The sequence below is a fragment of the Lynx canadensis genome, chromosome D3, assembly GCF_007474595.2.
Source record: "Lynx canadensis isolate LIC74 chromosome D3, mLynCan4.pri.v2, whole genome shotgun sequence".
NCBI lineage: Eukaryota > Metazoa > Chordata > Mammalia > Carnivora > Felidae > Lynx > Lynx canadensis.
The window spans coordinates 67,144,841-67,157,827 of NC_044314.2; the positions used below are offsets into that span (position 1 = coordinate 67,144,841).

Sequence of the window (12,987 nt, forward strand, 5' to 3'; positions counted from 1 at the left end):
TCCTCATTGCTGGGAGGGTGAGTCCTCAGGCTCCAGAAAGCCCAGGGTCCTCTCCAGGAGTTGATAGGGGACAGCCAAAGGGAGGGGGCATGGTCAGAGCAAACACAAGCTGTCATTTGCTGAGTGCCTCCTGTGTACCAGGCACTGTGCCCTCCAGGTGCCCAGGGTGGAGCGGACGAAGGGTGGCAGGTTGGCAGGCATTCGATGAGAGTGCGGGGCCATCTTTGAAAGCAAACCAGGCGCATCTCCCAGGGCCTTCTTTATCTAGCTGCACTGTGAACAAGAGCTGCCCACCTCTGCCATTCTCTTTCTCTCTTGCTACGGATCGGAGGCACCCAGAGGCCTGGAGAGCATGTGGAGTCCCTGCCTCCTTCCTGCCTGCCCCTTGTCTGCCTCCTGCCCATGGATTAAATGCCTTGGCTTCCGGGTAGAGGAGGTAATGGCACCCTGGCCTGGGCTGAGAAAGGTGACCGACTTCCCTAGGCTCACAGAACTATTAAGCAGTCAAGCCAGCAAGTGACTTCACCCCTCCGAGCCTCGCCTTCCTCATCTGGAAGAGAAGGATGATGGGACTTTCTGCGTCATGAGGGTTCACTAGGATTGCAGGGTGGGGCAGCGCTTTGAGATCCATGAGACAAGGCAAGGCAGGCTGGATGGTGGATGATGGCACTTTCCCTCCCTCCTTCCCTCGCCAGGGCTTGCCTACTGCAGACACCTGTCCACTGTGACCCACCTGTCAGCCCTGGTCAATCACATGATCGTGTCTCCAGACTTGCCCGTGATGCTGGACATGGGCTGACGGCCAGGATCTGGGAGCAGTACCTTCAGGACAGCACAGTAAGGCTTGGCCTGGCTCTGCCTGCAGTGGGGCAGAGCCCTTGGGGGGACCGTCTTGTCATCTGAGCAATGAACCCACCTGCTTGCAGGGACTCAAGGCGGCTGTGACACCTTAGGGGTGGTCTGCGTACCCCACCTGAAGGCCCCGCCCTTCTTGAGAGTGCTAAAACCCACGGCCCCCTTCTGCCCATGGGTGTGAGGATCCAGGAGGCTGGAGTGTGCACGTCCTCTCCTGGAAGGAGTAAAGAATCTGTCACCAAGGATTTATTAAGCATCACACGTATGCACAGTGCTGCACGAGGTGCAGTAAGTCTCTTCCGCAGGAAGGTTGAAACTACTTAGCTACTTAGGAGGATGGTAGCTAAGTCAGAGGAGGCAGCTGGGCCCAGAAAACCGCCCCCCAGCGTGCAGAACCCTTCCACTTGGCCTCACGACCTGAGAATCCTCCCATCAGATATTTCACCTGGAAACGCATCTCTAAGGTTTTCTTACTAGAAGGCAAACATCCCTGCAAGGAAGATGTTTATGTGTGAAAAAAGTTTCACAGTCAAATAGCTTGGGAAACGAGAGGGGTCAGCTTTTCTGTATCCTGCAGAACTTCCCAGAACCTTGGCTAGACTGATAGGCTTATGGCTCTCAAGAAACTGGGTGGGGGGGGAGGGGGAGGGGGGAGCATATGGAACAGTTTCTAAATGTTCCTAAATGAACTGTGAGATCATGACCTGAGCCAAAACCAAGAGTCGGACACTTCACTGACTGAGCCACCCTGGTGCCCCTGTAATTCTTATTTTTTTAAAAATGAGGTAACAAAAAAAAAATGAGGTGACATTGAGTTTGTATTTTAAGCAACAGCTTCATTTTATAGCAAAGATGTCTTTCAGAGCTCTAGGCGAAATGTTGAACGTTAGAACCTTCGCACTTCATTGATGAGTAGACCATACTTTATTCAGATCTTCCCCTAGTGATAGACAGCTGGGCTCTTTCTCTTTTTATTTTTAAAAATTTTTTTTTAAACGTTTATTCATTCTTGAGAGAGTGTGAGCAGGGGAAGGGCAGAGAGAGAGAGGGAAACACAGAATCTGAAGCACGCTCTGAGCTGTCAGCACAGAGCCCGATGTGGGGCTCAAACCCACGAACCGCGAGATCATGACCTGAGCTAAAGTCAGATGTTTAACTGACTGAGCCACTCAGGCACCCCTGGGCTCTTTCTCTTTTTAAAAATTATTTCAAATAGGGCTTCAATCGACATCTTTATAAGCACATATAATTCTGACTAGTGCTTTTATTTTGAGAGTAGATTTCTAGAAATAAAATTGATTGATATGCATTTAAAATTTAAATAGATGTGCCAGTTTACTTTCCCAAAAAGTCCTAGTGCTCATAATCCCGGCTGGCCTGGGAGAGTGCACATTTCCTGAGGAATTCAAAAGATTTGTAGACTTCTGGGCTCCACTCCAGCTTTACTGATTTAGCATCCCTGGGAGTGGAGCCCAAGAATTTCTGTTTTTTGAAAGTTCCCCAAATGCTTCTAGTGATCTCCCCAGTTTGGGAGGTGCTAGTCTAAGGACAAGTTGGTTGAAAAGATGGATTAGTCAAAAGTGAGTATTTTTGTCTAACACTTTTGCAACAGTTTCGCAAACTGGCCATGTTTTTACCCTTCTTGGTTGCATTATTGCATTCGGGTGGACTGAGCTGCAGTAACCAATACAGTAACTACTTCAGTTGCTTGACATCATGAGTGTATTTCTTGCTCACTCTTCAGTCCTCAGTGGGCGTTCCTGGTGGGTGGCATCTGTCCTCCCTCCAGGGGCTCAAGAGTCTCTCATTCTTGTGGCCCCACCATCCTCCCAGGGGCCTCATAGTCATCTGCCTCCAGCAGCGGAGCAGAAATACATAGTCTGAAGGGAATACACCTGCTTCTTCAAAGCTCTGGCCTGGAAATGGCTTGTATCACATCCTATCACATCCCATTGGCCAGAACCTAGTCACATGGCCACATCCAACTGCAAAGGAGGCTGGGAAATGGAGTCCAGCTGTGGGCCCCAGGACCCGAGCAGGTGGATTTTCAATGAAGCATTTACAGCCTCAGCCACAAATAGTTGTCTGATCTTTAAACTGCTTTGACAAGGCTGTCGGCAGAACGTGAATTAAAATTTCCAACAGAGACAAAAGAGTGGCTGGTTTTGCCATTGTGGTGAGGTACATCTAAGACTAGCATTAAGATGGGAAATCTTTGGGGCTCTTGTCTGGCTCGGTTGGTAGACCATGGGGCTCTTGATCTCAAGGTCGTGAGCTTAAGCCCCATGCTGGGTGTAGAGCCTACTTAAAAATGTGAAATATGCTTCTAATTTTAGAATGTACAGTAAAGAGGTGGGAGGAAACTGGACCTTGCTGCCCTTCAGAGTGGCTTTTCAAAAAGCAGTCATTGGCGTTTTACACACACACACACACAGATGGGACCTGCTGGTCCCCTCAGTGTGACTAATTACAACTGCAAAGCCTTTGCCTGAATATGAGTTTTAAAAAGAGGGCAAACCTATTTGACAATACAGCAAACAGTTGTTAAAGTTATTCTCGTGTGCACAGAAGTTACTAGTGCATGAAGAACCAGCTGGAAATGTTCATTTTGGATTGATTTGCTTTTAAACAATTTTCTCTGATCTGAGTCAAGGTTAATAACTTTGAGATGGTATGGCCAAATAAACACAATGCACGAAATTGACTAAAAGCTAAGTACAAATGTTAATTCATTGTATACTGGCCTTTTTTTTTTTTTTTTGTAAAAATGGGCTCACACTAGATATATTCTCCACCTTGTTTTTTTCCACTTAACAATATACATCGAACATCTTTTTGTTGAAGTTCTCATGGATGCACCTTCCGCCCTTTTTACTCTCTGTTGGTATTCCTGTGTAGGGATGCCCCGTTCCCCACCCCCCCCCCCGTCGGCAGGCAGTTGGGGGATTTCCAGGGTTTTGCTTTCTCATATGATGCCATGATGGATATCCCAGAACATACGGCTTTGTTTGTTCACACCATGATCTCTAAGGACCGGTCTGAGAAGTGGGACTGTCAAGTCACAGAGCCCACCTTTCCTGTTGACCAGACCCTTTATTTCCTCCCACCTACCACAGAGTTACGAGGAACAGGAGCTTCTACGCCTCATCTACTATGGAGGCATCCAGCCGGAGATCCGCAAGGCCGTGTGGCCCTTCCTCCTGGGCCACTACCAGTTCGGGATGACAGAAACAGAAAGGAAGGAGGTTGGTTACACCTGATGGGCAGTGGGGTCTTTGGCAACAAAAGGAGCTGGGTACTGTGGGTGGAGGTGCTCTGGTTCAACGTTGGACCAAGATGGCACAGGGGAACATGGGGGACCAGGAAGCTCCAGGGCATGCTGTCTGGTAGAAATACAACACAAGCCACAGATGCCATTGTGTAAAATAAACTTTATTTTGAGAGAATTATAGATTCACGTACAGCTATAAGAAATAATACAGAAGGATTTATCTGATTTCTCCCAACGGTAGCATCTTACAAAACTATAATATCACAACCGGGGCATTGACATTTGTCTGTGTGTGTGTGTGTGTGTGTGTGTGTGTGTGTAGCTCTCCACATTTTATCACATGAGTAAGTTTGTGTATCACTCTCATGGTCAACAAACTGAACATTTTCTGATGCTACCAGGGTCCTCCTGTTGCCCTTTTGTGGCCACAGCCTCTCCGTTCTCCCTGCCCGCCTAATAACACCTGACAACATTACCAGAACGTTCTTCGTTCCTGTAGTTTTGTCATTTCCAGAACATATACATGGAATCCTATAGTATATGGTATATAACGTTTTGGGATGAACTTTTTCACTCAGCACACTCCTCTGGCAATCTATCCTTTTCATGGCCAAGTGTTCTATGGTGTTCCATGGTATGGATGTTTGACAATCCACCTGTTGATGGATAGGTGGGTCGTTTCCCGGTTTGAGCTTTACAAATAAAGCTGCTGTGAACGTTCGTGTTTTCCCTTGAGCATAAGGTGCCATTAAACGTTCAAGATGACAGTTGCTGGGGCACATGGCGTGCTTGTTCAGTTTTGTAAGAGACTGCCAAGCTTCTGCAGTGGCTGCACCATTTTATATTCCCACCAGCAGTATATGAGCGACCCACGCCTGCATCCTCACCGAGGTTTGGTCCTGTCACTATTTTTTATGTCGCCACTCAGGCAAGGGGTAAATGATGTGTCATTGTGATTTTAGTTTGCATCTCCCAAATGACTGGTGATATTGCACATTTTTGCATTGTATGCTTATCGCCATCTGTATCTTTGATGAAATGTCCGTTCGTGTCTTTTTTCTAAGTGAATCGTTTGGGTTTTTACTGTTGCACTTGGGAGCTCTTCATATGTTCTTGATACTTATTCCTTGCTGGGTGAATGGTTTGCAAATATTTTCTCCCCAGTCTGTCTTGTCTTTTCACCCTCTTTTGATTTTAGTAATTTTTTTAAGTTTATTTATTTATTTTTGGGAGAGAGAAAGAGAGAGCAAGCGAGCAAGGGGCAGAGAGAGGGAGAGAGAGAATCCCAAGCAGGCCTCACTCCATCAGCACAGAGCCCAGCATGGGGCTCGAACCCACAAACCGTGAGATCATGCCCTGAGCCGAAGTCAGACGCTTAACTGACTGAGCCACCAGGTGCCCCTTGTCTTTCATCCTCCTAATGAGATCTTGTACAGAACAAATGTTGAAATTTTTGATGAGGTTCAGTTTATCAGTTTTTCCTCATATACATTGTGCTTTTGGTGTCAGGTTGAAGAACTTTATGTTTAGCCCTAGATCCCAGAGAGTTTCTCCTATGTTTCTTTTCTCAAAGTTTTATCAAGTTCTGTAGTTGTACATTTTAAATTTAGGTCTGTGATCCGTGTTGAGCTCATTTTTGGATCCAGTGAGTGGTTTAGGTCAAGATTCATTTTTTGGCCTATGATGCCTGGTTGCTCCAGCACGGTTTGGTGGAAAGGCTGGCCTTCCTCTCTTGACTGGCTTTTGCGCCCTTGTCAGCACTCAGGTGGGCATATTAGCGTGGATTCTCCATTCCATTCCGTTCATCTAATACCACCCTGTAATGAGAAATCTTTAGCTGATACCATACTGTCTTGATGACTGGAGCCCGTGTGTTAATTTTAAGCGTTTAGTTAATGTTATGGGACACCTGGGTGGCTCAGTCGGTCGAGGGTCTGACTTTGGCCGGGGTCATGATCTCGCAGTTCGTGGGTTTGAGCCCGCTTTGAGCCCGCTTTGAGCCCCGTTGGGCTCTTTGCTGACAGCTCAGAGCCTAGAGCCTGCTTCCATTCTGTCTCCCTCTCTCTGACCCTCCCCTACTTGTGCTCTCTCTCTCAAAAATAAATACACATTAAACAAGTAATATAAACAAATGTTTAGTTAGTGTTTTAATAGTCCCATTTTAAAAAGTAGAAGGAAACGATGCCTTGAATTGTTCTTAAACATCATTCCCAGTTCACAAGAAGTTGCAAAAACTGTAATAAAGAGGTCCTGTTGTACCCATTGCTCAGTTTTCCGCAATGGAAACACCTCCTAGAGCAGTAGCACATTATCAAAACCAGGACGTTAGCATCAGCACAATATCACTAGCTATACCACAGACCTCTTTAGGATTTTAGTCACTTCTGCATTGGCTCGCGTGCATGCATACACGTGTGTGTGTGTGGGTGTGGGGTGTGTGGATGTGGGTGTGTGTGTGCGTGTGGGTCCACATCACTTCCTTAAGATGAAATTAATTTTAATGATATATTTTATTTAACCCAACATATCCAGTACGTTACCATTTCATTGTGTAATCAATATAAAAAGTATTGCGACATTCTACTTCTTTTATTCATACTCCGTTTTCAATACCTGGTGGCATTTTACATTCCTTATCCATTTCCCACCTGTCTATTTACTAAATATTTGTCAGTAAATTGACTCACTGCAAAATGTATGTAACTTACTTAAAAAGGTATTTCATATCCCTGCCATTAATGGAAGACTGACATGATTGGCATAACAGAAGGAAAGCTATAAAAATAAATAGAATACGACCAAATATAACTCAGTTCCATAGATACTGTAGCCTGCCTGAGCCTGCTCTCTTTGTTAAAAGAGGGGATTATGAAGTGTTATTGGAGGTGTTCAAGGCACGGTAGCACCAGACTGGCCTTCCTCGTAATCCGAAAAGTAGAAGGGGAACTGAAAATGGAAATCACACTGTGATTCCAGATGATAAGACCCTGTGCCAGTGAACTGTCTAAAATCATCTCGGACCAGCACGAGGCCCTCCCATGCTTCACCCCCTGTCTCGTGGGCTCCTGGCAAACAGGAACAGAGTTCCGGGGTGCCAGGTCCTGTGCTTGGGACCGGGGACCCAGAGGTGCGGATGAGTTCCTTGCCAGTGTAGTGGGGGTTTGTGCAGAGTCAGATGTAGGCAAACCCCAGGGTTGTAAGAGCATACCAGGGCCACCTATGCCATGCAGAAGGCTACCTGCTTGCTTTCCAGGCAAGGGCGGTGAGGAAGGGCCTCTCAGAAGAGGGGCCAGCAAGAGCAAAGCCCTAGAGGTAGAGGAGACATGTGTATGATACAGTGTGTGGTGTGTGTGTGTGTGTGCGTGCATGTGTGTGTGAGGGTTTGTGGGGAGAAGGGTGGCAAGTGCATGGTGGACTGGTGGCTGGAACAGGATAGTGAGGTGGGGGCAACAGTGAGAGGTGGGGCCGGGGAGGAAACAAAGAGGAGTCTGCTGAGGGGTAAATGCAAAGGAGGGGCCAGGCTGGGACAAACAGGCACCTGGAAGGAGCCCACTGGGGTCCTCCTGGTTCAGGGTCATGGGAACCTCGCCAGAAGGCAGTGGAAATAGGAAGTATGCTTGGATGAGTCTTTGGAGGTAGGTCAGTGGGAGGAAGGGCAGGAATTTGGGCAGGGTGGACCCCGAGCCTCTCTCCGGAAGCCCTGGAAAGCTTAAGGATTCCCTGTCCCCCCAGCCAGGCAGGCTCCCTGCCCTCTCTCTTCCCCTTCCTGCCTCTCCACACCCTTACTCAGATCAGCTTGTCCACGCCCATTTGTGCCCAGAGTTCTGGTGGTTTCAGAACCTCAGTTACCCGGGCTGTATAACAGAAACAACGCAAGTTGCCCTTCTGTCTGCTGAAATCCCACAAGGAAAATGCTTGAAACCTGTAGCCCTTTTCTAAGGCCATTGCTGGAGTCAAGGGAGAGGTCAGTTCTCTTCATCTTTGTATCCTCTGCACCTGGCCCTGTGTTGGGCACATGGGAGGCACTCAGTAAATGTGTTGGGTGTGTGGATAGATGGATGGCGTGAAGCGTCTTGCTCATCTTGTCTGGCTTGGTACCCAGCACAGAGTAGGTGCTTCCCAAATTGAAAGGATAAGTGAATGAATGAAGAAGAAGGGAAGGAAGAATAATAAGAAAGAAACAGTCTTCTCACTTCAGCTGTCTCCAGGGTTTAGTACACTGCTTGGCAGAGGAGAAGCTCAGCAAGTATTTGAATGTGTTAGGAAGAGAGAGGAAAGAAGGAAGGAAGGTAGGCAGGCAGGAGGAAGGGAGGAAGGAGAGAAGTATGAGGGAGGACACAGACAATTAATTTTGAGCTCTTCCTGTCCTTCCTTTCTTTCTTCCTTTCCGCCCCTCTTCCTTCTCTTCGTTCTCCTCGAGAGACCTTGAAAGAAGTAGCTTTGTGCACGTTTGTGTATCCCCAGGGCCTAGTCCAGGGCCCTGCACATAGTAGGTGTTCGGTCAATGTCTGTTGGACGTCCATGAATGATGGGTGTCTCCAGTGCTCAAGGTCCCAGGTCAGAGCTGGCAGTCTCTTCTGGGTTGGGCCGGCTCTCCCCAGGGGTGACCTTGCATCTGCCTTGGGCAGGTGGACGAGCAGATTCACGCGTGCTACGCACAGACCATGGGCTGAATGGCTGGGCTGTGAGGCCATCGTGCGGCAGAGGGAGCGGGAATCCCACGCGGCTGCCTTGGCTAAATGCTTCATCAGGGGCCAGCCTGGACAGCCACCTGCACCGGATGATGCACCGGGACTCCACCATCAGCAATGAGGTGACAGGCGGGATGCATCTGGGAGCACAGGGGGGGCAATAGAGGCCAGGATCTGCTCCATTAGCTGTTGTAGGAATGGTGAAGGCTGGGTATCTGGAGCTTTGGACTCTCACACCCTAGCGTTTGGGTGGAAGGTTACTGTGGAGTTTGATAGACCTGCATTTGAGTCTGGCTTCAACCATTTCCTAGCTCTGGGGCCTCAAGCAAGCACCCTTATTCTGGGCCTCAGTTTCTTCATCTATAAAAAGGGGCGCGAACCATTTGGATAGGGGAGGTTTGTGTGCAGCTCAAATGAGGTAGTGCATACGAAGCACCTAGCACAGTGCTAGGCTCCCATTTTTTTCAGCCAGTGCTCACTGAGTACCTACTACATGCCAACAACGGTCAGGAAATGTCCTGGAATGCCAGGAGCCACTCCAGCGACCAGGTCAGACATACCTGCCCTCTCAGAACCTCCAGTTTTAGCAGCCCAAAGGAGAAGCCGAGAAGAAAATTAATTCTCTTCCCCAGTGCTTGTACACTCATCCATTGCCAACAATAATACTGCCTAGGGTAGCAAGCAACCACCAGAAGTCGGTGACTCCTAACATTAAAGCCCGTTCGTGTGTACTCCTGAGTCTGGCTCAGCTGAGCAGTTCTGCCCTGAGCGGGGGCTGGCTGGGCTCACTCTTGAGCCTGTTGTCAGTGCCTGGTCTGCTAAAGGCTCGTTCATCTTTGCTGGGCTCTCTCACATGTCTGAGGCGACCGGGCTCTGCTTCCACACGTCCCATCTTCCAGCAGGCTGACCTGGGCACGTCACATAGTGAACGTAGATCATAAAGAGACGGAGTGGAAATACACAGTACTTGTTAAACCTCTGCCCTGGTAAGGTTGCTAACTAACATCCCGGTGGCCGAAGCAGGGCCCGTGGCCAAGCCTAGCATCCGAGTAGGCGGGAACTAGAAGCTATAGGGCAAAAGCATGTATACAGAGAGGGGACTAAAAAAACAAAAACAAAAAAACCAGGCCATTAGTACCACGAGCTCTGAGTTGATCTTAAATATTTGTCCAGAGGTCTAGAGGACAGAGGAACTCCTCTGCAGTTATAGGTGGGTTTTTCTGATTGCAAGAGTAGGGGGGAGGGGGTCCAGTGGCTGCTGTGGCCCCTGAGGAGATGCCAGGGAGCAGAGGGCGCCCCCCTCCCTATTCTTGTGGTACAGATAGGAAGCTGAGGCCCTGACAGGGGACTTGCCCAAGTCAGGAAAGAGATGAGGCTACACTACAGAATCCCTGCCTGAGCTGAGTGTAGGGCCCCAGAGCTGGGATGCAGCCTCACGCACACCTTCAATCTCTCTGTCTCTGTCTCTCTTGGCCCCTTTTTCTATCAGTCCTCCCAGAGCTGCAGTTCAGGCCGCCAGCACATCCGCCTGCAGAGCGACTCCAGCAGCAGCACACAGGTGACCCTCGGGGAGGTGCCCCCCCTCCCCCATCCCCCCCCTTCAACTTGGAGTAAAGGGATTGGATGTCCATCATCTACAGGTCACTTGTTTTAAAAATTTTTTTTTTCAACGTTTATTTATTTTTGGGACAGAGAGAGACAGAGCATGAACGGGGGAGGGGCAGAGAGAGAGGGAGACACAGAATCGGAAACAGGCTCCAGGCTCTGAGCCATCAGCCCAGAGCCCGACGCAGGGCTCGAACTCACGGACCGCGAGATCGTGACCTGGCTGAAGTCGGACGCTTAGCCGACTGCGCCACCCAGGCGCCCCAAGGTCACTTGTTTTATGCTAGCATTAAAAATGGAGTTTTGGGGGCTCAGTCGGTTGATCGTCCGACTTCGGCCCCAGGTCACGATCTCGCGGTCTGTGAGTTTGAGCCCCGCGTCATGCTCTGTGCTGACAGCTCAGAGCCTGGAGCCTGCTTCAGATTCTGCGTCTCCCTCTGTCTGTCCCTCCCCTCCTCGCTCTCTCTCTCTCTCTCAAAAATAAATAAACATTAAAAAAATAAAAATTTTTAAATTAAAAAAAAGGAGGTTTTTTAGTTACACAGGTAATAGGTGAATCTCTTCCTCCTGTAAAAAATTAAAATATTGCAGAGAGAGCTAAATTTGGCTTTGACCCTTCCTAACCCCCACTTGCCCTCCCTAGAAATGTCATCATTTGCTGTGTATCCTTCCAGACCGTCTGTTTGCCTTTACATGCACACAAGTATGGTACACAGTATGAAGACAATACATTGCACTGTTTGGTAAAATTTTGGAAAATCCTACATAAATTCTATTATACATGTTGTTGCAGCAGCTTCCATTTTATTCCATGAAATGTTAACTCATCCCACTCAATATTAAATAAAAAGCAAAGCACAAAAAACATGCACACTGGTGACACCTTTGGCATTAAAACAGGAGATGTTAATATATCGTTTTCAAAAACAACGGATGAAAAGCCAGAAATGAATCAGAAATTATTACCTACAGGAGGCAGGGGAGGACACAGGGAAAGAAGCCACATTTCCCTGAATATCCCTTGTTTCCTAGTTCCGACTTTGGAGTTAGGCAAATTTTGTATTGACATAATTTAAAACATTGAACCAAGAAAAAAAAAATTTTAAACCAGAAACACAGGAAATTAACAGATCATATTGGTGACATAAACACAGAGAAGAAATGTTTCATGTGACCTTGGAACATGGTCTTCTACTATCTATCCTTGATGGATATGGCCTGAGGACATAAAGAACCACAATAAATCCTTGCCCTTGTCCCAGAGACTTTTCCATAGTGTCTCATCTATGTCTAACTACTTTGGAAAATTGATCTGTAATAATCAACCACATGGATATAATATGCTGTTTATAGCCTGTTTCCTATGTTGTAAATTCATTTCTTACTTTAAAAAGTTATATGCAAAAAATTTTTTGTGATGAAAGGTACACTTCCTGCTACTTCGGTTCCCTAATACTCCTCAATTTCAGGGCTTTCTTCTTTCTGGGTTATTCTAGGCATTTCCATGCAGTAGGTCACTCTTATATTTCCCACGGCGGGAGCATACATTACACCTGGTCTGTCCCACTCCTTTCCCCGACTGTATAGTATTCCACGTGCATGTCCCATATTTGAACCGGCCCCCTGCTCATGGATGTTTAGATTGGTGCTGGAAGCAGTGGGCATCCTAATCTCTCCGTGTGTGCACACATCATCTTCAGGTGTTTGAGTCTGTGGACGAAGTGGAGCAGGTGGAGGCAGAAGGCAGGTTGGAGGAGAGACAGCCCAAGATCCCCAACGGGAACCTGGTGAATGGCACCTGTTCCCCGGACTCTGGCCATCCCTCATCCCACAACTTCTCCTCGGGCCTCTCGGAGCCCTCGGAACCCAGCCTGAGCACGGAGGACGGTGTCATGGACACCCAGCGGAATGCCCCTCTGGTGCTTCGACCTGGGGACAGCAGCGTGGATGACGGGCAGAGCAGTGAGGCCACCACCTCCCGGGATGAGGCCCCCCGCGAGGACCTGGCCGTGCAGGACAGCCTGGAGAGCGACCTCCTCGCCAACGAGAGCATGGACGAGTTCATGTCCCTCACTGGCAGCATGGACGTGGCCCTGCCCGGAAAGGAGGGGGCCGCGATGGAGGGCTGGGGAGACAGTGAGGTGGGGAAGCACAGCCGTGTGGACAGTGAGGACAACCTCTCAGAGGAGCCCGAGATGGAAAGTCTCTTCCCCGCCCTGGCCTCTCTGGCCGTGGCCACTTCTGCCAACAACGAGGCGTCCCCCGTGTCTTCCAGTGGCGTCACTTACTCTGTAAGTCTCCAGGATTCTCCTGCACTTAATTTTCGTACCTAACAGCCGTGGGACGGTGGGTGTGTCCCACGAGCCTCAGTTTCCCAGAATGACCTCTGATCTGTTACATTTTCCCCATCACAGAGGCTGCACTGGAGAAGCCCTTCTGGGCAGACAGTATAGTATTTAAAGAACACAGGCTTTGCAGTCAAATCGTCCCGGTTCAGTCCCAGCTGAGGCACCTCACTTTTTCTTTCTGAGTCTCAGTCTTCTATCAGTCGAGTACCTTCCTGCC

At 48.6% G+C, this 12,987-nt stretch overlaps 1 protein-coding gene across 1 annotated transcript in view; it reads left to right on the plus strand.

Moving 5' to 3' along the window:
* The window catches only part of SGSM1 (small G protein signaling modulator 1), a 61,368-nt gene that overhangs the window by 31,341 nt on the left and 17,040 nt on the right, over positions 1 to 12,987 (plus strand). The window contains 8 exon segments of the mRNA XM_030336712.2: positions 696 to 776; positions 779 to 837; positions 3,972 to 4,100; positions 8,755 to 8,793; positions 8,795 to 8,869; positions 8,871 to 8,939; positions 10,307 to 10,375; positions 12,123 to 12,713. Coding sequence (XP_030192572.1) covers positions 696 to 776; positions 779 to 837; positions 3,972 to 4,100; positions 8,755 to 8,793; positions 8,795 to 8,869; positions 8,871 to 8,939; positions 10,307 to 10,375; positions 12,123 to 12,713 — 1,112 coding nt within the window.